Source organism: Leopardus geoffroyi, chromosome C3 (genome assembly GCF_018350155.1).
Source record: "Leopardus geoffroyi isolate Oge1 chromosome C3, O.geoffroyi_Oge1_pat1.0, whole genome shotgun sequence".
Classification (NCBI taxonomy): domain Eukaryota; kingdom Metazoa; phylum Chordata; class Mammalia; order Carnivora; family Felidae; genus Leopardus; species Leopardus geoffroyi.
In genome coordinates, this window is record NC_059338.1 from 138,586,618 (window position 1) to 138,610,769 (window position 24,152).

The following is a 24,152-nucleotide window of genomic DNA, read 5'->3' on the forward strand; positions in this document are numbered from 1 at the left end:
GCACCAGTGGATTTGCAAGATTATAAAACCGGGGAGAAAGTGAAGGTTAATCACAGGGTACAATAGAGATTACTTATGGTAATGAATTGCATAATTTTTCTAGACAGAGTTGGATTAATGTTCATCCTGAAAAGAGATTACGATAGTTGCAATTCTTGCAGTAAACAAATACTAAGCAGATCATTTTTGTTCAACATGTGAATCAAGAGTCCTAAAGAATCTATGAATCATCATACACAAGGAGGAAAAAATTAACCAACTCCCTAACTGTAAGCGTGAGATGCGCTGGGGTTTTGTGAGGGAACAGAGGCAGTGAGCTCTGCGCCACAGTTTCTTTGTCCGAGTGCAGCCTTGAAAAGACGCTCAGGGGCCCCAGTTGTCATAGTCCACTAGCTGCAACTCCATTTATAAAGAACACCCTGCCCTCTCATGGGTATCACAGAAACCAACTCTGCCCGCCTCATTAGTACATCACCTGGAAGTGATGAGGTATCTCAGGTGGCACTGTGTGTCCGTATTTTGTACAGTTAACAGAGTCCGACCCTGGTGTCTGCTCTTCTCTTTTGGAGTGTGAGTGGGAAGGGTGCTCCTTGTCCTTGTGGGGAATCCCAGCCTTTTTCTCTGCTCACCGAATTAGGAATGTGGAGCTCATTTTTAGAATCAATCCTTGATTCATTTGTAGAGTGTACTTTTTTGCCATCACCTACATGTTACAAGACATTGCCTTCTATACATGGCTTTAATTTTAACAGTAAAATAGCATTTGTTTTTAAACTTCAAAAACAATACACTGAGAAAGGCACATCGCTTCTGTGAGATTCTTTCCCAAAATGTTACAACCTCAATCTGATCATGAGAAAACATCAGACACCCCAAATTGAGGGACATTTTACAAGTAAATGCCAAATACTCTTCAAAGAAGTATGTTTGTATCATGCAAATTAGAAGACACCAGCTTCCAAACTCCCATAATCTCACCACCAAGCATAATGACCATTAACATCTTAAAGTATCCCCGCCCTTTCTCTTTGTATTATATCCCTTACCACATTTTTTTGAGGAAAATACTGTTGTGCCTATGGTTACTTAACTGCTTTATTAACTTACAGATATATACATATACGTGTGTGTACATATATATATAGTATATATTGTATATATATGTATGTATATACAATATATACTATATATATGTGTATGTATATATCTGTAAGTTAATAAAGCAGTTAAGTATAATATTAAGTATATTAAGTGCATATAATATATAGCATATAATTATAATTATAATATATACTATATATAATATACACTTAATATATACCTATATTATATAAGTATATATTATATATATAATATATACCTAACATATATTATATATATAATATATACTTGATATAATATTAAGTATTTAATAGTAAGTATAATACGTATATAATAATTGCATATATATAATTGCATATATAATATTTACATATATTGCAAATATATATAATATTGCAATATAAAATTGCAATATTTATAATAATTGAATATATGTGTGTGTATATATATATATATATATATATATATATATATATATAAAGAGAGAGAGAGAACAAATTTCTCCAAAAAGTCAATACTGATGGATTCTGTGAGTGTCTTATAGTGGCCTATGGTGTCTCTGTGTGTCGATAAAGACTCAAGGCAAGATAATCTTCACAGCCTTCACATCACGTCATTGCTTCTACCTGCCCCTCTTTGCACTGTGAAGCCAGTGGACATCATCAACTCAGTCCGCCAGGGTCTTTGTACTCAGGAAGTGACTCCATATGAGGCTTCAGTTCTTCATCTTCATGAGCCACATTCATGCATGGAATTTCCATGATTTGCCCTAATGCGCCTCTCGCAGACATGGAGGATGAGAAGTGTCTTGACAGGTTTTCACATTCTATGGACAAGTACAAGTGAATATGGTGAATTCACTACTGCTTTCTCTGATCCTTAAAAAGTTGTCCATCAAAATGCAGGCATATGATGACCAGAATACATACGATGACTCTTAGGCTCCACACATCCACCATGGAGCCATCTCACTTTTGGCCCTGGAAAGAGTTCCAAGGCATTATAAGGAAGCTGCCACACAAGACATCCAACTTATTGCCAAAGGGGAACTCATTGCTGAAGCAAAAGTCTGCAAACTTGATGTTTATGTCAGTTTCCAATAGTTGGTTTTCTGCCTTTAGGTCTGTGGACAGTACCCTTTTGGAGGCAATACTGTACAGCAGACACTCTCTGGCAGAATTTTCCTGGGGCCCTTTCTCTTTCATACTGCCATGATCCACTAGGTAATTGAACAGCCCTTCCTCACTAGTGTCTCCATGACAAGGTAGACTGTTCCTGTCTCCATCATTTCAAATAATTTCATAATGTTGGGGTGATCCAAGGCCCTCAATATTTTGACTTTATAGGATACTTAACAGGATTGACTCCTGTTAATGATCTTCATGACCATCTCTTTTCCAATCAGGATGTGTCAGGTTAACTTCACCTTGGCAAAGATATCCTTGCCCATGGTAGTTGCCAACCTGGGTCTTTCCCTCAGCAGAGATGACTGAGAGACCCGGCGGTGTGTTACACTTACTTGGAGGCACCATGTCCCAATGTCAGCTTAAAACCGGGAAAAGCTAGGGAGAAACTTGACCCAAATTACTTCAAAAGAAAATCACTTTCAAAGCATACCTGAAAAACTGATCTTTATGATGGAATCAACATAGTGCCAGACAAAAATAAAGGTAAACAAAAACATTAACAAACTAAATTTTAAAAATGCAAAAAAACAAGAATAAAAAATAAGAGAAAGATTTAAAAAGAATTTCTTTTATGATCAAATTTTTCACTTTTTCTTTAAAGTGAAAATAATTAATAGACAAAGTAGACAAAAACCCTACAATGCCAAGGAAGAAACTAACTTTAGTCAAAGTCCCCACAGGTCATTGAAAACCAGCTTCCCGAGCTAGAAGGTACAAAATCCTCTGCCCAGCCAACATCTTAAATAGGTGCTTGGGATTCCCTAACAATGGCCTCTTATGAGGACATGGCAAGAAACTGGCTTATCATCGCCAGGGATAAGGCACAGCAATTTTCTCACTTTTTGGATTCTAGAACGCTTTACTCTTTTTTAACGTTTTTATTTCAATTCCAGTTAGTTAACATACAGTCTCAGGTGTAAAATATAGTAATTCAACACTTCTGCACATCACCCAATGCTCATCACAAGAAGTGCACTCTTTAATTCCCATCACCTATTTAACCCATCCTCCCACCCCCTTTCCTCTGGGAACCATCAGTTTAGAGCTCTTTACTCTTAAAAAATACTGCATTTTGTATCAGTTTACACACTGCCCAATACTAATACTTTAGAATTGTCTATATTTTTAAAAAATATTAATTAAAAAAATGTGAACTTACATAACAATTTCTTGCTTAAAGTTTATTATAGAGAGAGAGATATCTATATCTATAGAGATACATATGCTCTATTTTATAGGGCAATTTGAGGTTTACAGAAGAATTGAGAGGAAACTGCAGAGTTCCCATGTAACCCCTCCACCTTCCTATCCCCATAATTTCCACAAATACTAACATCTTGCATTAGTATAGTGTATTTGTTACAATTGACCCAATATTAATACATTAAAATTAACTAAAGTGCTGGTTTGCATAGGGATCATTTTTGTGTTGTACATTATGTGGGTTTTTACAAATGTATAATGACATATGTGTAACACACAGAACAGTTTCGCTCTAGTAAAAATCCCATGTGCTACACCTGTTCATCCCTCTCTCCCCCAAACCTTTGGCAACTACTGATCTTTTAATAGGTATAGTTTTGTCTTTTCCAGAGTGTCATAGACTTGTCATTTTACAGTATGTAGCCTTTTCAGATTGGCTTAGTTCACTTGGCAATATGTGATTAAGGTTCTTCCATGTCTTTTTGTGGCATGATAGCTCATTGCTTTTTATCACTGAATAATATTCGACCAACCAGATTTACCACAGTTTGTTTATCTGTTCACCAATTGAAGGATATCTTGATTGTTCCCAGGTTTTGGCAATTGTGACTAAAGTTGCTATAAACACTTGTGTGCAGGTTTTTGTGTGGACACAAGTTTTCAACTCATTTGGGTAAATACCAAGGATCACAGTTGCTGGGTCATATGGTTAGAGTATGTTTAGTTTTATAAGAAACTGCCAAACTGGCTTCCAAAGTAGCTGTACCATTTTGTATTCCCACCAACAATGAGAGTTTCTGTTGTTCCACATTTTTGTCAGCATTTGGGGCAGTCAGTGTTTTGAGTTTGGCCCTTCTAATAGGTGCGTACTAGTAGCTCACTGTTGTTGTAATTTGAAATTCTCTGATAATATGTGATGTGGGGCATCTTTTTATGTTTATTTGCCATCTGTATGTCTTCCTCAATAAGATGTCTGTTCATATCTTTTGCCCATTTTTAATTGTTTTTTTTTCTTATTGTTGAGTTTTAAGAGTTCTTTGTATATGTTGGTTGTTACTCCCTTATCAGGTATGTGTTTTGCAAAAATTTCTCTTCCAGTTTGAAACATGGGTTTTCATTCTCTTCACAGTGTATTTTGCAGAGCAAAAGTTTTTAATTCTAATGAAGCTCTTTGTTTGTTTGTTTTTTCATGGATCATACTTTTGATGTTGTATCTAAAAAGTCATTGCCAGCCCCAAAGTCATCTAGATTTTTCTTATGTTATCTGCTAGGACTTCTGTAGTTTTGCATTTTACAGTTAGGTCTCTGATCTATCTTGAGTTAATTTTTGTGAAAGGTATAAGAATTGTGTCTAGATTTCTAGTTTTGTGAGAGGATGCCATTATTCTACCCCCATTTGTTGAAAAGGCTATCCATTCTCCATTGAATTACTGTGCTCCCTTGTCAAAGATTGGTTGACTATATTTGTGTTGGTCTAATTTTGGGCTTTCTCTTCTGTTCCACTGACCTGTTTGTCTATTTGTTTACCAATAACACACTGTCTTGATTACTATTGCTTTATAATAAGTATTGAAGTGGAGTAGTATCACTCCTTCCACTTTGTTCTTGTCCTTCAATATTATATTGGCTCTTCTGGGTCTTTTCCCTTCCCATATAAGCTTTAGAATCTGTTTTGTCAATATACACAAAATAATTTTCTGGCGTTCTGGTCAGGATTGCATTGAATCTGTAGATAAAGCTGAGAAGAACGAACATCTTGAGAGTATTGAGTCTCCCTATTGATGTGCCTGAGATATCTCTCCATTTATTTAACTTTTATTTGATTTATTTCCTCCAAGTTTTGTAGTTTTTCTTATGTAGATTTTGTACATATATTTTTAGATTTATACCAAAGTATTTCATTTTTATGGGTACCAATGTAAATGGTCTTTTCTTTCAAAGTCCACTTATTCACTGCTGGTAAATAGGAAAGCAATTTATTTTTGTGTATTAATGTTGTATTCTGCTACCTGGCCATAATTGCTTATTAGTTCCAGGAGGGGTTTTTTTTTTGTTGATTCTTGGAGATTTTCTGTATAGACAATCATGTCATCTGCAATAAAAACAGTTTTAATTCTTCTACCTTGTATTTTCTGTTCTTGTGTTATTGCATTTCAGTATAATGTCAAACAGGAGTTGTGAAAGGGGTATCTTTGCCTTGTTTTAGATCTTCGCAGGGAAGTATTTAGTTTCTCACCATTAAGTATGATGTTAGTTGTAAGGTTTTTTGTAGATGTTCTTTATCAAGTTGAATTTTCCTCTCATCCTGGTTTTCTGAGAATTTTTTCATGAATAGGTGTCACATTTTGTAAAATGATATTTCTGTATCTATTGATATGATCAGATGATTTCTTTTCTTTATCCCTTTGAATTAATGGAATACATTAATTACATTTAATTGATTTTTGAATATTGAAGCAGCCTTAAATACCTAGAATATATTTCACTTGCTCCTAATGTATAATAATCCTTTCTATACTCTGTTGAGTTCAATTTACTATTATTTTGTTGAGGATTTTTAAATCTATGTTATTTTTGTTGATCCATAATTTTCTTTTTTGTCATGTTTTTGTCCAGTTTTGTATTAGAGTAATGCTGTCCTTATAGGATGAGTTAGGAAGTGTTTTCTCTGCTTCTCTTTTCTAGAAGAGATTAGAGAGAATTGGTAACATTTCCTCAAATGTCTGATAAAATTCACCAGTAAGCTCTAGACCTGGCGCCTTCTGCTTTGGAAGATTATAAATTATTGATTCAGGGGCACCTAGGTGGCTCATCGGTTAAGCACCTGACTCTTGGTTTCAGCTCAGGTCATGATCTCATGGCTTTGTGGGTTCAAGCCCCGCATGGGGCTCCATGCTGGCAGTGTGGAGCCTGCTTGGGATCTTTCCCCCTCCCTCTCTCTCTGCCCCTACCCTACTTGTGCTGTTTCTCTCTCTCTCTCAAAATAAATAAACTTCAAAAGATATATATTGATTCAATTTATTTGATAGATGCATACTAATTCAGATTACCTATTTCTCCTTGTGTGAGCCCTGTGGAGCTCTCGTAAGTCTGGCCCCTTAGGAGATTTTATATCATAAGTTAGTCCTTGCTCAGTCTCCAGCAATTGGTCAATTACCCTTTTCAGCGTCTCTCTTAAAGACTCCAGCAGCAGCCTCTGTTCCCAGTAAGCTATGATTTTCTGTATTCACCTGTCTCTATAGCTTTCAGGGCAGTGGTTTGCCCGGGGGCATCAATTCTGTAATGAATCTAAGAAGAGTTATTGATATTCAGTTTGTTCAGCTTTTTTCTTGTGGTGAAGATGGGAGTGATGCCTTCCAAGCTCCTTATATAGATAGCAGGGAGAGTTGATGAAGAAAACAGTTCATACAGAGAATAAAAGAGAAAAACCATGTATGTTACAATGTATGTGAATAGCCCAGAAAACTAATCCTGTTCTGTATAGCACAACTACTTTCATATATGAATGGTAAACATTTAAGGTTAATATCATCATTCTCAAGTTAAAATTTCTTTTTTTATCTTTTAATGTTTATTAATTTTTGACAGAGAGAGAGACAGAGCATGAGCAGGGGAGCGGCAGAGAGAGAGGGAGACACAGAATCTAAATAGGTTCCAGGCTCTGAGCTGTCAGCAGAGTCCGACTCGGGACTCGAACTCACAGGCCACGAGATCATGACCTGAGCCGAAGTCGGACGCTCAACCAACTGAGCCACCCAGGCACCCCTATCATTCTTAAGTTAAAAAACAACTGGGTGTCTACATAGCTAGTGTATTAGAGTTAAAATCCCAGTATTAAGGGTGCCTGGGTGGCTCAGTCACTTAAGTGACTGACTTTTTTTTTTTTTTTGCTAAGTTTTTTTTTAATATAATTTATTGTCAAATTGGCTAACATACAGTGTGTACAGCATGCTCTTGGTTTTGGGGGTAGATTCCCGTGTTCTATTGCTTACATACAATACCCAGTGCTCATCCCAACAAGGGCCCTCCTCGATGTGACTGACTCTTGAGTTCAGTTCAGGTCATGATCTCATGGTTCGTGAGACCAAGCCCCATGTCAGTGTCTGCACTGACAGTATGGAGCCTGCTTGGAATTTTCTCCCTCCCTCTCCCTCTGCACCCACCCTGCCTCCCCCACTTGTGCACATGCATGCACAAGAACTCTCTAAAAAAAATCAAGAACTTGGGTTTAATCATTGAGAACCTTTTATAAGCTCTAATTTGTAAAATTTATAAGATGTGTCCTTGTAGTGTCTTAAATAGTAAAGAGGATATTTAAGAAAGTATATACCATCAGAGTGGGATTAAGAGGGGGTGTGGACTACAGTTTTTCTTTTTGTTTTTTGTTTTTTGCATTTTTTTAATTTATTTTTTTTATTTTTTAAATTACCCACTGTTGCTTCAGAACCTGTTCCTTTTAAGCTTTGGGACCTGATCATTCCCAAGAAACATTAGGCATCTATTCTCTCATTCAGCAGTGGGCAGTGGGTATTTCATTTTCAAAGTCACAGAGCATGAGAGAGACAAATAGCAGTATTTACACTGTGCCATATGTCAGCAGGCCTTTCTGGATCATTATGGTGATGTCTTTCCTCTCTAAATAATTTTTACAAATGTACTGATGAAGACAGATTTTTGTGGTCTGTCTTTGATGGGTCATAAGATGAACCAGCACTATATTTTTTGCTGAAAATATGCGTAGTTGTGACATGGTATTTCATACTTTTGAGCTTATTGCTGCCAAAATAAACATAGCTGTAAGAAATGATGATCCTCTCATCTTTGTAACAGTAAAATGGCTTCCTAATGTGTTTCCCTAACTCTGAACATTAACTTAATATTCCCCTGGATTTCTGAGTTCAATCCTTTTCCCCCGCGGAAATCCCGTGAAGAATACAGCTTTTGACCAAATGACAGAGCATAGAGGATGAAATTAGTTGCATTAAATTACGATATGACAAAAAGCCTTTCAAAATCTTTGTCACAATGCAACATTCAAGCAACATTAAACAAACCAGAGTAAAAATAGACCAAGGAAGAGAGTTAATATTTTTAAAGGAAATCTTGTGAACTAAGATCACTTACGAATTTTGAAAGCCATTGATTTATAGCCGGTATGCTATGGCAGTTTCTAATTTAGAGATCCTACCTTACAATCATATATGTTGTCTCCTCTTGTTTAATCTATGGATATAGAATTAACTGTTAAAATACTTTTTTGGTACACTTTTAAATTGCTCAAAAAAACAAGTCTCCATTGAGAAAGTTAGCATTTAAGAAAGTAACAGAGAAAGGGAGGAAGCATAAGATATACACTTTTATGCAATGTTTATTATCTTTCTAAGTATATGTATCTAAATAACAGCATACATTTTATAAATTATTATAAAAATCAATTTTATTCTAAAAACAGAAAGAAGAGTTTTGATACCTTTTTCCTTTATTTCTACCATACTTTGGGTTTATTTTGTGTTAGTTTATTTCCTTTTTCCCCTGAAAGATCTGATGTTTATGTTTTAAGTTTAATTCTACCATGTTGGGATGTGGGAAAATAAAAGCTTTTGATAGGGTTAATCTAGCTACATAAAAGTCCATGTTGAATATGATCATAATCTTGAACTTTGATTAGGTCTGAGCTAGTAATATCTTGTGATTAATCAAAATGGGTTGTACTGCCTGTAGTATAAGTCATCTTCACAGATGGGATAGAGAATTATCAGAGTTCTCTTGAATATTTGTTTTAATCCCTTCTAGGATAAAATGGCTTTGGATTTTTTTTTTTAACTTTAAATCAGATTGAGTTCACCAAATAAATGAAGAAGAAGAAATTTTGAAGTCTAGTTTTGCTAGGATTATAGGGCAAAAAAGAAGGAACTTGTTTTTTAATTCACAATATTTCAATGTTTCGTTGAATGTGTTTCATATGTTGTCTTGTAAAATTTAATAAATATTCCTATTCATTTTGTAGTTGAATAAAAACTTTATGAAAGGATATAACAAGATATACTTCATGGAAACAATGTTGAAGTTTTTACTGTTCCCAACAGCATAAAAGATTTTTCGAGATTATTAATTGTCCCTCTTCTAATGATATAATCCTAGCCTAAAGTGACATCTGATAACAAAGAACTTTACTTTGGCAAGTGAACTACCTGACATCTAACACTCAGAACAGTACAGACAGAGCTCATACATAAAATGGTTACTAAGTGTAGCTGTCATTTCAGTCAGCCATTTGAGTCTTAACAAGATAACAAAGTTCTTCAAAAAGTTGCTCACCAAAAGCTATGAGTTGAACTGTATACCCCAAAACCCACACATACTGGTGGGGCTCAATAAATCCATGTCTTTGATTATATAAGAATCATTGAATAAAAGAACGGAATTAGCTGTGCAATTCATCCATTCACTTCTAGAGTGGATTCATAACTCACATGTATTAAAATAGGGACTTAATTTTTTCTTGTGTTTGTTTGTTTGTTTGTTTGTTTGTTTTTCTCATAGGAGACCTGGTGAGCCTCCATTGATAAAAGGCTGGCTTCCTTACCTTGGAGAGGCCCTGAACTTCCAAAAGAATCCTTTAGGTTTCATGAAAACACTTCAAAAGCAACATGGTGACACTTTCACTGTTCTCCTTGGGGGTAAGCAGCACTTCTATAAGTACCTTCCATAAGTCATAAGTTCTTGAGGTGTCTGGCTGGCTCAGTTGGTAGGGTGTGCAACTCTTGATCTCAGGGGCATGAGTTCAAGCCCCGCACTGAGTGTGGAGCCTATTTAAAATTTAAAAGAAACAAAAAACAGAAAAGAAAAATGCTTAAAAAAATAATAAATTCTCAGTTGATTTTTTTCTCAGTTCTTAAGTTGTATTTTTCTCTAGGCAAAATGTGGAATGTTTATATATTATTGTTTCATTTGTAGGCTAATACAAAAGAAAACTATTTCTTTGAGTACAGTAATTTTCACATTAAAAACAAAGTTTTTACACCAAGTGTAAAAGTCTTGAGGGTACCTGGGGAACCCTGCTGTCCTCCCATCACCTGCCATTTTGGCTTCATTTGGCTTGGTTTTAAGAATTGTTCGGGGCACCTGGGTGGCTCAGTCGGTTCAGCATCTGACTTCGGCTCGGGTCATGATCTAGCACTCCATGGGTTCAGGCCCCGTGTCGGGCTCTGTGCTGGCGGCTCAGAGCCTGGAGACTGCTTCGAATTCTGAGCCTCCCTCTCTCTCTGCCCCTCCCCCACTTATGCGCGCGCGCTCTCTCTCTCTCTCTCTCTCTCTGTCAAAAATAAATAAACATTAAAAAATTAAAGAATAAAAAGAATGGTTCAAGGGGAAAAAAGGCTAGAATGTATTAACAGACTTTATTTTATACAGCAGTTTTAGGTTTAAAGAAAATTGATCAGAGATTACCCATATATCCTGTTTCCCTTGATCATAGTTTTCCTTATTATTTCTTACTATAGTATATCCCATAATTTGTCACAGCTGATGAGCTGATGTTGATACATTATTAAAGGTCTGTGGTTTACATTAGGGTCCACCCTTTGCGTTGTACAGTTCTTTGAGTTTTGACAAACGTATGTCATGGATCCACCATTCCCTGGATATTATTCACTATCATAGAGGATAGTGTAACTGCCCCCCAAATCCTCTGGGTTCCACATACTCATTCTGCTTTCCTCCCAACCTGATCCCCTAGCAACCACTGATCTAGAATGTATTTTTTTACAATGTATTTTTAATTTTGAAGTGTTTGTTATGCTTCTCACTTGAATAAAATGCTTACAAAAGAAAAAAGAAAACTACAGCAAGATTACTAAACATCCCAATATTATAGGGCTGAGAGGAAAAGTTGGAATGTTCTTCTCTCATCCTCCTTTAAGGCCCATGTTGTCCAGCTATATGAGCTAAATAGCTAAATAGCTGCTGTGTAACAAACCTCCCACAAATTTAATGCCTTAAAGCAACCAATCTTGCCTGAATCACTTTTGTGGCTTGAGTCATCTGGCTGCTTAACTGGGAACTGGATGTTCCAAGATGGCTTCATCACGTGCCTGACTGGGCCTCTGTGTCCACACGATGTTTCATTCTCCAGAAGTTGTCCTCAGGTGGGTGAGAGGAAAAGCTGCAGAGCCTCCTGAGAACTGGGCTGAGTTATTACAAAACCTCTCTTCCACCACATTTTATTAGTCAGAGCAGTCATAGCCCAGCCCCAACTCAAGGGTAGGGAAATAAACTTCACCACTCTCTGGGAAGAATGGCAGAGTCCCATTGCAAAGGAGCATGTGTAGAGAGATAGAAAGAGTTTACTTTGGCCATCTTCGCACAGTCTTTTATATCAGCTTATCACTGGACTAGCTATTTCTTTTCTTCACCTTTCATGTCCTATGTCCCAGAAATCTGATCTCTACAGATTAGATTATCTGCACTTCTTTGCCCTCTGACTTCTAGTTGAGCGTGCTGGAGGGAGGGCAGGAAAGGCCTTTCCAGGCTGTTCTAGCTGCCCATCTCTCACTGGGCTGTGGCAACATAGTTCACTCGCCTTCCTTTCCTTCCCAAGAAGAATGAAGCCATCAGGTATGATCTCAGACCCTCACTATCTTCCGGATATCCTTGTGTCTCACAGCTATCCTCCCTACATTTTCCCTAATTTCAAAGAATGTTTAAGACAATTACCTGTCCTCATGACCGTAACATCCTGCCTCCAAAGGTCCGGTTTCATTATTTATTCTTCCCAAACATATGTCTTCATTTTTCTTTCCCTCTTAGGCCCTTACATAAAGCTTAAAATAGCCATACTTAAGCTTCTCCTATATTCTCCTTCTAGGTACCTTTCATTTCTTTTTTTTTTCTCTTTTGCATCCAGATTTTTTAAGTTACCTACATTTGCTCCCATGCTTGCTTATCTCCTAGATACCTCCTACTTGGAACAAGCCATCTGCCTTGCTGAGGACATTAATGGGCCCTCACCTGACTAGACCTCTCTACTTTGTTTGACCATACAAATCTCTCATTCCTTTTCAGAACGCCCTCTTCTTTCACTCTGGTGACACTGCACCTCTGGTTCTTTCACTGACTCTGAGGATTCCTTAAACTGGGTCATCTTTACTTAAACACCTTTCTTTGCTCAACCCTTTTACCTTCCTCTAATCAGCCTTGGAATTTTATGTTCTGTTCCTAAAGAATTTAGGTAATTTCTTCTTACTGCAATTACTCTGTTGAGTATCAGAAGCAACCTTTTGTACATAGAGCAACTTCATTTCAGTGCTGCCATTTTAATGTAAGTGGGAGAAAAACAACGACCCAACTGGATGAAATTATCAGCACGGCTTGCCTTCTTGCATGAACAGGCAGTATCCATTTCATCACAACCTAGTGGCAAGTCTCTCCCTACACTCCGATTTCAGAAAAATTGAAATGGAAAAAAAACATCATGCATCTGGAGCAACTGCTCTATCTAATGGAATCCTCACAAGGCTCCCCAAGACTGGGCTCCCCCACCTCTCTGGCCTCGGCTCTTGCTACCGCTTGCCTTGTGCTTAATGCACTATTAATATGCCAAATTGTTTGAAATTTCTCCTCACACATGATGCCCTTTTGTGCCCGTGTTTTGTCTTGCTGTTTTTTCTGCCTGAGTGCCGTTCTTCTGTTTGTGAGTCATCCTGAAAAGATGACTGACACGGGTTCATCTTTTGAGGTCATAGTCACATTACACTTCCTCCCCAAAGCATCATTGACCATCTCTTCTCCCCTGTTATGTTTAACGCCTCTTCTCCAGGCTCCCATTACGCTCAGTATCACTCTGTCATGGCATTTAATAAATTGTGAATTTATTGTTAATTCATTTGTCTATTTACCTTCATTATTCTTTATCTCCTCTATTGCCAGCATTTAGACCAGAGCTCAGCAGTGATTGATTCACAATAAATATTTGATGAGGATATTCCCAATACCTTAGAGCTGATGAAACACTTACTATAATACAAATAAAGGCCATACCTGGTGCTTCTATTCTAAGTGATCTTTTGGCTTCATAATAACAAAACTATATTCTTCACTTAAAAAAAAATCACTCTTACTTAAAAACTTAAACTTTATGTCCTAATGAGTAGACACAAATTATTGATCTTCTCAGTTTTCCCTTTTAATACATTGTACAAAAATAGCCTGAGATGATTAAGATGATTAAACAGAAACTTGTGGTAGAGTTGGATAATGTTATTCACTGTTCAAAAAAGAACCAATTTCCACTGACACTTGATATCTTAATCTTAGACGCTAAGAAGCTTGTTGAATTTCTGATGTCTAAATAATTTGACCATGGTTATGCTGTTGAACTCAACAATACACAACCACAGTTGAATGTGTACCACTACTCCCCTTTGGCTCCTTACCAGAGTTTGTATTAATTCCTGTCAAGATACCCTGTTAACGTATTTGCTTCTAACGATCAGTTGGCAAAATAGCTCCTTTGGAAAATGTGAAATGAGGAACGGGGCCTTCCACCCTTGTCCCGTAATGTGATTTCAGTTACTGTATGCTCTTGCATGATGAACAAATGATTGTCATCCCCAAAAGTCTCAAGGGACACGGATGTCATCTTAATAAAGAAATTAAAAGGTACATCTTTTCATGAGAAACCACGTAAATTCGTGCCCTGTCGCAGAAAATAGTTCTCTAATTGGTTTTGTGTGGTGGTGCAGAGGAACAGTTTTCCCTAGATGTCACCCCAGCGAAGCACCACTGTACATCATTGTCAGCGGCTAGTGAAATCTCCCTAATAAGAGGGAGAGTATAAAATGTGATCATCCTCAGAAACTAAAAAGTTCATTCATATTTCACTCTCAAACTAATATTTTCAGCTTGATGTTTTAAAAAATTCTATTGAAAAACTAAGCATGGAGATTAAAAGCTCATAATTAAGGAAAATCTCTTTAAAATCCAAATTTATCTCATATTTGTTGACTAGGCATTTCTATATCTAAAGGCATTTCTATATCTAGAAATTTGTTGACTAGGCATTTCTATATCTATGTCCTGAATTCCCATGGACGTGTCTCTGGATAGCACCAAATACCTGAAATGAAAACATCAAAATTCAATTTATAACGATCCAGATGTCAGACGTTTTGTGTACAAGACAACTGGGTGAATAATTTAATTTTTCTTATATTTACTGATGTACTTCGCGTTATGTAGCTTCACCTTCCTAAAAGAAGTGATTTCGAAAGAAGTGAAAAAGCTGCCGAGTTAGTAAAGGATCATGCACAGGTTATACAGGAATGCTAGAATTAATATCTTTAGACTCAGCTCTGAAAAGGGACAAGAATGAAATTGTTGTTAAAGAAGACATTAAAAATTTTCAGCCCATTTCAAATTTATTGCTCTAAAAGATAATTATATATGATATATATTAAATAGTTCATATAATATTACATTATATATATATATATATATATATATATATATATATATATATGTAGCAGAAGTGAGCCCCATTTTGACATTTCTATTTTAGACAAATGCAAACTCGGAAATTCTTTAAATCAATATTTCATATCAACTGCTGACAGCATTCTTTTCTCTTTTGGAAACATAGCAATGGATATTGTTTCTACCTTGTGATCTTTGTAAACTAGGCAACTTGCCTATCAACACTTGATATTCATTTACATAAAATCACACTGGAGCAAAAGTTAATTTTGCTCCAAGAATACATGGCCTTCAGAATAACTTTTCAGATTTCCTTTGTTAAAAAATTTAAATTCATTTTATGAATGTATATGTGTTTTCCTAACTGTCTGATTAAAGATTACAAAGAAACTCTGGTTTTGCATCTCACATTAGCAGATGGTGGACAGATGGTTTAAATTAATATTAATTTTGGAAAACTTAGCTTAAATTGTTTATACTGAAGATTAAAAGTTGGAAAGCCAACTAACATCTCCAGGGTTATTAGTACTTCCAAACCCACTTGAAAAGTAAAATCCAGAAAATCAAAACGTCTACTTTTAAAGCAATCAACATCTTACTCAGAAAGAGAGTTGGGAAAACACAATGCCTTGATGTTGAAGAAAATTAAAATAAGAATGAGAAAGAGAAAATACAGATCCTGAAGTATAAAGAGGCTTGACAGGAGTGAGAATTTCATTTACAAATAAATTGATTTTAACTAATCAGGAAGGATTTTTATAAAGAACCTATATGCAATAATTGCTTATTTTAAAAAACAATTTATCAATAATTGGTTGCTAATTAGCTTTTATTCCTTTTATTTGAAATTAATCTCATTGTTTTCTTCCCATATCCTAACCAGCAAGGAGAGAGAGGGGCTATATGTGTATTTGTGATGAATTGAAGACAAAAACTCTTGCATGCACACAGGCTCTATCTACTTCAGTAGGCCAATGGCCAGTAGCTCATGCTGTCATGGCTGAATATAGTTTTGTCTTTCCACTTAGATTTTAATGAATGTAGAAAATTGGTAAGAAAAATTCAAACTATTCTCTAAAAATTGTGTGTTTTACAAACTGAATCTTTTATACATTCTCTGAATTTTAGTGGCTAATTTAAAATAACCCTAAAGATATTTAACAAAATCTTCTCATTTAGTGAAAGGAGGAAAGTATGAATCACCACCTGTGAAAATACATAGCTTCGCCTAAAATTATATCTTTTGCAAAATAAGAGAATTCACTCTTTTTTTCAATTATTTGTCAGGCAGATGCTGGCAATTTTATTTAATTAAGATGCTATGGTAAAGCAGGTGTCATAAAATATGCTCAAATCCAGTTGAGTCCTTTTTGCTCTCCCTAGGGGGAAAAAATCCAGTTTACTTTATAGACGCAGCTTTGGGATCTGACCAGAATGAATAGACACTTCTAGCTTTACCCTCATTCCTATATTGGCCCACCTTATTAAATAAGTGAAGGAGAAATACAATATATAAAATTCAAGACGTATGATATATTTTTAGAAAAACATCATAACACATGTACATTAATGTATACTTAAAAATTATGTTTTAAAATTGTAAGACAAAAACATATTATCCTGTTTCAAGAATTAGGTTGCAAATTATTCAAAACTTTGTTCTGATCATGTACCACATTGAATTTAATATCTGTGATGCTGCTTGAATTACCAATAAATTACAAGTGAGGCATTGTTGGTCTAAGAAAGCTACACACACATACACACTCACACAAAGAGGAATGATAAAGTGAAAAGGAAAGTGTGTATGATCTTACAAATGTTAATGTCTATGAACTGTTTTCTAGAAGACAATATAATTAATAGATATTAAAATTTGTAGGGTTATCTAAACTTCATGTCGGTTCTTGGAAAAAAAGGACATTAAATGCCCATTTTAAATACTATTTGCATAATACTTCGAATTAGGAATCTTAAAACAGCACTCTAGTGAGAGGAAGTCAGCACTGCGTAAGGAACGGAACAATGAATGGAGAGTGACTTCTTGTCCAGGCTCTGCCACTAAAAATGGCAGTGGGATCTTGGCCCTTAACCTCTCTTGACTTTCTTTAGCTTTTTCAACTGATTAATTTAGAGTTGATAGTTCAACTATCAATGATCACCTGGGAACTGGGAACTCTCCCAACTCCAAGAGTTCCCAAGAGTTGGGAACTCTCCAAGTTTCCTGCCAGTTTTGAGAGACCAACCATAGAATGGCAATGTTCCTCAGTGTGCTGCCTTAAATCACTTCAGGCCCCTGTCAAAAATAGAGACTTGTAGGTCCCACATCTAAACCTTACGAATCAGAATCAGGCAGGAATCTGTATTGTTAACCAGCACCCTAAGTCTTTTAATTGGGTAAGTGTGGACAACACTGATCTATGAAAAGACCAAATGTCAGCACCTCAAGGAACTATCTTGATGATAGATAACTCCAGGCAGACTGAAGCAGATTTCCCTTTCTCTTTCCCCTACATTGCGTTCACATCTCTGCTACAACACCATCCACAATAATACAATGATTTCTTTGCATCTTTTTATCTTAAGAGGAAAGAGATCCAAATAAATATCTGGATCTCAGTAAATGTTGAAGGTAGGGATGAATGCATGAATGGATAGGTTCTAGTTTGGAATTCTGTTTTAGTCACAAATCAGTAGGTAACCTTGGACATGTTACTAAATCTCCATGAACCACTATTTTCTCATGTATAAAAATGAAAATGCTGACATTTTGATTTGGTATTAGTGTTGCACCGAACATTAACTTGTGAGTACTGGCCTCATACCACATACTCATTTATCTGAGTTAAAGGTATTGTATCCAACCAAAGCTAAGATGATACCAAGTATGAAATAGCTCTTTATGAAGTGTAAATAATAATTTGTTTGTTTGATGTTTGTTTTCTGTTTGTATTATTGTATGAGAAATGTTTAAGTCAAGATATTCTGAGGATATTTCAAGGGTAGTTTAAATACTTGGGTACTTAATTAAAATAAGACAGTATCTTTTTAAAAGTCATTCAGAATTTAAGAATATTTAACTTAAAGCCTTTCCTACTATCTCCCATTTTTAAAGGAAACAGGTATGGAATCTGAACAAAATGGATTTTTATTAAACTTTGCACCTTTCTAGATGTTGTTAAGGTCTTTCTAATTTTGATTAAAGTATTTTCAAATTTCAGGTATATTGTGTGTTTTGCTACCAAAAGAGCTCATATTCTCATTTATTTCTTTTAGGAAAGTATATAACATTTATCCTGGACCCTTTTCAGTACCAGTCAGTGATAAAAAACCACAAATTAAGCTTTCGAATATTTAGTAATAAACTCTTAAGGAAAGCATTTTCCATCAAAAAGCTGGAAACCAATGATGACCTGAACGATGAACTTCACGTCTGCTATCAATTTTTACAAGGGAAATCTTTGGACATACTCACAGAAAACATGATGCAGAATTTAAGACAAGTGCTTGAACTCCACCTACTAAAAGCCACAGATTGGGTCATGACACCGCTGTTGGCATTCTGCAACTCAGTGATGTTTGAGATCACATTTACAACCATATATGGAAAAAGTCTTGCTGGTAGTACGAAGAAATTTACTACTGAGCTAAGAGATGATTATTTAAAATTTGATGACAAATTCCCGTATTTAGTATCAGACATACCCATAGAGCTTCTAGGAAATGTCAAGTCTATTAGAAATAAACTGATAAAAAACTTGACATCAGAACACTTAGCTAAGATACAAGGATGGTCAGAAGTTGTTCAAATGAGGCAAGATATCCTGGAGAAATACTATACGCTCGAGGACCTTGAAATAGGAGGTAAGAAACTTCTGGATGATTACTTGTCTAAAATAAAATAATTTACAATAGACCTTTGAAATAAAAAGACAAAATGGTGACCTTGAAAATTTTTATGCTCTTTCTAATTGGCTAATGATAAAATGTTTTACTCTGAAACAACCCTCTGTGATAATTGATTTTTTTTTTTTTTTTGCTGAGGTGGTAAAACAAGATACTTAATGGTGATAATGAGAAAGAGTATAACTAAGCTGCATTTACTCCTCTTATCTCATCCCCCACCTCCCCATCCCCCACACGCACATTACATTTTAAACTATTCTCATTAAGCAGAAAATTAGACTTCAGAAGCCTATTGGTCCTCATTAGCATGCACTGATCCTTGGCTGGGTCTGTGTCCTAACATCTTTTAATTAGCACACTGCAAATCTAATCAGTGTAATAAACGCTATTAATCTTCCTTTTCACTTATTTTCTCCCAGCACATCATTTAGGCTTTCTCTGGGCCTCTGTGACAAACACTATTCCAACTATGTTCTGGGCGATGTATTACCTCCTACAGCACCCAGAAGCTATGGCAGTGCTGCGTGACGAAATTGACCATTTGCTGCAGTCAACAGGTCAAAAGAAAGGGTCTGGATTTCCCATCCACCTCACCAGAGAACAATTGGACAGCCTGGTCTACCTAGGTAATTTATTTTTATCTGTTATGAAGAAAAGAAGGTACCTCTCTGCAAACTCAGTTTATCACTCAAAGCTGTTTACCAAGAGGTGGAGGACACAGCTGCCTAATTGACATAATAACACCCATTTACATCAATTATAAATTATGTAGTTTATAGCTGTAGATACTCTCATTACATGTAAACATTAAGGCCTAGGTAATTAACTATGCAAGGTATGCAAAAGGCTAAACCAAAGCTTTGCAATTATTTGGAAAAAAAAGTTTATGCCTATTAAGTCATTTGATTCTGAGCATCTGTTGGTGTGCTAACGCTTTCTAAACACTGCTGCACTATCTTGACAAGAAAGGTATTTGGGGATTGAAAAAGAAAGTATTTCAGAAGGCAACTTGTGTACCAAATGTATTTATTCTTCCCTAAAATGGTATCTATATTTGAAGGCAGAGGTTAGGATGTTTTACACAGCTTGAAGTGTATGATTCTCAAGAACGTAGTAAAAGTGATTTCCACTGGAACTTCTTGACTTAAACATACTTGGGGGAGAGAAAAAGGAAGGAGGGAAGAAAAAGAAAGGGAGACAGGAGGAAAAGAAGCAGCAGCAACTACTAATTACTCCATGTGAAATGTCAGTATTTTATAAAATAATCACTGACTCATGAGATATGCATAGCCACTATTTCAAATATATTGGAGGTCAGGAGTGACTAAGTTGGTTTTCTATTTCTTTTTTTTTTTTTTTTAATTTTTTTTTTCAACGTGTATTTATTTTTTTTGGGACAGAGAGAGACAGAGCATGAACGGGGGAGGGGCAGAGAGAGAGGGAGACACAGAATCGGAAACAGGCTCCAGGCTCTGAGCCATCAGCCCAGAGCCTGACGCGGGGCTCGAACTCATGGACCGCGAGATCGTGACCTGGCTGAAGTCGGACGCTTAACCGACTGCGCCACCCAGGCGCCCCGGTTTTCTATTTCTACGTAGACGTGTACACCAGTGACATGAGCTTTCGATGACAATGGATTGCATTTTCCTTGACCAGTTTTGATAAGACACATCATATGTTTATGTGAATAAACTTTAACTCCCCAAGTTAAATTCCGTATCAATGAGTTATTCTCTGTCCCTTCTGTATTGATATTTCATCCTGTGGTATCCTTTACTGTACAATAACCCAAGTCCCATTGGGCACAGGTAGGAGTATGTCTTTATATGTATCTGTTGTTCCACTCCTGACAACGTAAGCAAGTATTTTAGCCTGTGTTGGCCTCAGTTTTTTATCTTTTAAATATGTTCCAGGTTCACATTTTTAAAAAGGTGGGGTGGCTCAGTCTGTTAAGCAACCAACTTCAGCTCCGGTCATGATCCCAACTGTTCATGAGTTCGAGCCCCGCGTCAGGCTCTATGCTGACAGCTCAGAGCCTGGAGCTGGCTTCCGATTCTGTCTCCCCCTCTCTCTGCCCCTCCCCTGGTTGCACTCGGTCTCTCTTTCTCTCAAAAAATGAATATACATTAAAAAATAATAATAAAATAAATATGTTCCAGTTCTTTGATGGGAACTTCCGAGCGCAAAGAACTCACAGATCTTGAGTTGTGTTGACTATTGGGCGATATTAAAAGGAATGGCCCTTGTGTTCTAAGAGACTGTTCCCACTGACTAGGCTCAGACCCATCAGAAGCAGTAGCGGGAAGCTTGTCTTGTACTGGCACTTGGTTAGCTTGTTCGATCAATTGGGAAAAATGTATCACCGTATAGTCTTTAGCATACATTATCCAAGTAATTTAGCATACATTATCCAAGTATTTTATATTTGCCTGGAGAAAGAAAGTAATCCCAACATTACCAAAATACAAATATTATTTTGGTCTTTGCAGAATTATTGGTGAACAAATCCAAAAAACAATGTGCATAAAAATTCTGGGTAGTCACCTTCACATGGCTACACAGTATTTTCTGGGTAGATTTATAGATCTATGAAACTCAAGGTTGCTTTCCTATGTATTCCAGTAATTTCAGCTGCATTTTCTGAATCAGATGATGGATACTGGGAAGTAAAGCAAATAAACTTAAAGGAATATGTGTTTATATTCTGTACACAGTTATTACTCTTAAATATTTAGTTGAAAGTCATCAATTCTCTTTTACTCTCGGCATCTTGTTATTGAAAGAAAAGGTAATTTTCCCATTTTTATTTTTTAATTTATTTTTAATATGAAATTTATTGTCAAATTGGTTTCCATACAACACCCAGTGCTCATCCCAACAGGTGCCCTCCTCCATGCCCATCACCCACCCTCCCCTCCCTTCCACCCCCCATCAACCTTCAGTTTATTCTCAGTTTTTAAGATTCTCTTATGGTTTGGCTCTCTCCCTCTCTAACTTTTTTTTTCCTTCCCCTCCCCCATGGTTTTCTGGTAAGTTTCTCAGGATCCACATAAAAGTGAAAACATATGTTATCTGTCTTTCTCTGCCTGACTTATTTCACTTAGCATAACACTCTCCAGTTCCATCCATGTTGCTACAAAAGGCCATAGTTCGTTCTTTCTCATTACCCCGTAGTATTCCATTGGTATATAAACCATAATTTCTTTATCCATTCATCAGTTGATGGACATTTAGGCTCTTTCCATAATTTGGCTGCTGTTGAAAGTGCTGCTATAAACATTGGGGTACGTGTGCCCCTATGCATCAGCACTTCTGTATCCCTTGGGTAAATTCCTAGCAGTGCTATTGCTGGGTCGTAGGGTAGATCTATTTTTAATTTTTTGAGGAACCTCCACACTGTTTTCCATAGTGGCTACACCAGTTTGCATTCCCACCGACAGTGCAAGAGGGTTCCCGTTTCTCCACATCCTCTCCAGCATCTATAGTCTCCTGATTTGTTCATTTTGGCCACTCTGACTGGCGTGAGGTGATATCTGAGTGTGGTTTTGATTTGTATTTCCCTGATGAGGAGTGACGTGAAAGAAAAGGTCATTTTAAAATTGTGACATTAAAGCAGAAATGTTTAAATTTATTTCATCAGAAGAAATGGCAAGTTCCAGATCTACAGTCTGGGTCCATTTAGGTCCATGGCTAGTGCTAGAGATTTTCATCCTTGGAGCCCTCATTAATTTACAGCTCACTTGTCATCAACAGGTGAAAAACAGTTATTCTAAGAGAGTGTAGATCTACCTGGATAAAGGCAGAGCCTTCAGCAATCTAGAAAAGGTGGATCTCTGTTCATCGTGACCTCGGTTACCAGCAGAGGCCAGTGTTGTTCATTGCGAGAATTTAATCTTCTAGAAAATAGTGTGCATTTTTTCTTGCACGAGATAGACAGTTTGATGCAGATTGAAGCAAATTTTTACATGAATTAGTAACACAACAGATAACCTCTGCGTCTGGTCATAGTTCAATTGTGAATATTTCTCGATATAAGTAGAGCATGAATTGTACATACAAAAGGAAGATTTACAGAATTAAATATTTACAGTGTACCCCCTGATATGGGGTATATGTGTCTCCCCTTTCTCATGTGCTTAAGGACAGAGTTCTATATATTCTAAGTATATTTCTTTAAAAATAAATACATCTTGAATTTCTATTATTATAAGGAAAAAGATCACAAGGATGAAATGAATGCTGCTATTTTTTTTTAACCAGGAAGAAGAAATTTTTTTTTAACCAGGAAGAAGAAATCTCTTTTAACAGAGATTTTGCATGTCAGCATACATTGATTATAAAGTAAGGTTGAAAAGAAAGTTAGAATGCCATAGAAATGAGTGCTTTATTCCTGAACAAAAATGATGTCTCTTGTTTAGAGTGATTATAGAAGACAGAGCCCGATGGGGCATGGGTTTATCATAATGCGAATCATTGTGCATATATTATTGACATTTGTGGCTCAATCCTCTAGGCCTTCCATGTATCAAATTTCCTCTGACATCAATATACACTTAATGTCAGCAAAAGTTAAAATATGTACCATAGATTTGGCTTTTAAGTACCAAGCCTGTTTAAGTAATTCAAAGCAATCATCTGCTGTAAGAGGTTGTGAGGGATTCATGCTTTTTTCCAATGCTCTTGAGAATCTTTCTCTGAAACCATTCCACCTTTTTTTTTAGATAAAGAAAAACACAACTTTATGTTTTTGTATACTTATATAACTTATTATGAGGACTCTGCTTATCATGACTTCACCAAAATTTTATATCGATTGATGTTTAGTAAAGGTCTCTACAATAAAAGTTAAATATAAATTTAAAATACGATTGTAAATGCAATGAGGCTCAAATAACAGCCAGTTGGGCCGAATCTCAATAGGAAGAATTGGTGATAGAATGGAAGTTTGAGAAACTCTGAGAGAAAGTAAGAATTTTTCAGTTTTCCCAGAAAGAGAAACCTGAAGTGGAGGTAGGATTTAGACAGAGAAAGAAAAACGAGAAAAGATGAGTCAGAGAGAAGAAAAAAGGTAATGCAAGGAGGGGAAAGAAGCTCTCAAAATTGGAATTTTGACAAACGGAGAGCAAATAATCTCGCTGAATACTACCTCTTCTACATTTGCCTAAATAATGTATATAAATAACTTTAAAAGTCTGGGTTCAATAAATGTTATCTATTGCTATCCCCAAAATGATATTTAACCTCAATGCCATCCCTGCAATGTTTATGTTGTTCTCTTCATTT

The 24,152-nt window shown here is 36.2% G+C and overlaps 1 protein-coding gene across 5 annotated transcripts in view; it reads left to right on the forward strand.

Moving 5' to 3' along the window:
- Positions 1–24,152, forward strand: part of LOC123586149 (cytochrome P450 7B1) — a 178,175-nt gene that overhangs the window by 133,144 nt on the left and 20,879 nt on the right. For 4 of the 5 annotated variants that reach the window (XR_006706630.1, XR_006706631.1, XM_045455084.1 and 1 more), the window contains exons 2-4: positions 10,035–10,171; positions 18,240–18,827; positions 19,289–19,495. Coding sequence is in view for 3 of the 5 variants with exons in the window: in XM_045455084.1 (XP_045311040.1) it covers positions 10,035–10,171; positions 18,240–18,827; positions 19,289–19,495 (932 nt within the window). In the remaining 2 variants the exon portion in view is untranslated. Of the gene's footprint in view, positions 1–10,034; positions 10,172–14,559; positions 14,679–18,239; positions 18,828–19,288; positions 19,496–24,152 lie in introns of those variants that run through there. The other variant, XM_045455087.1, reaches the window with a different exon arrangement.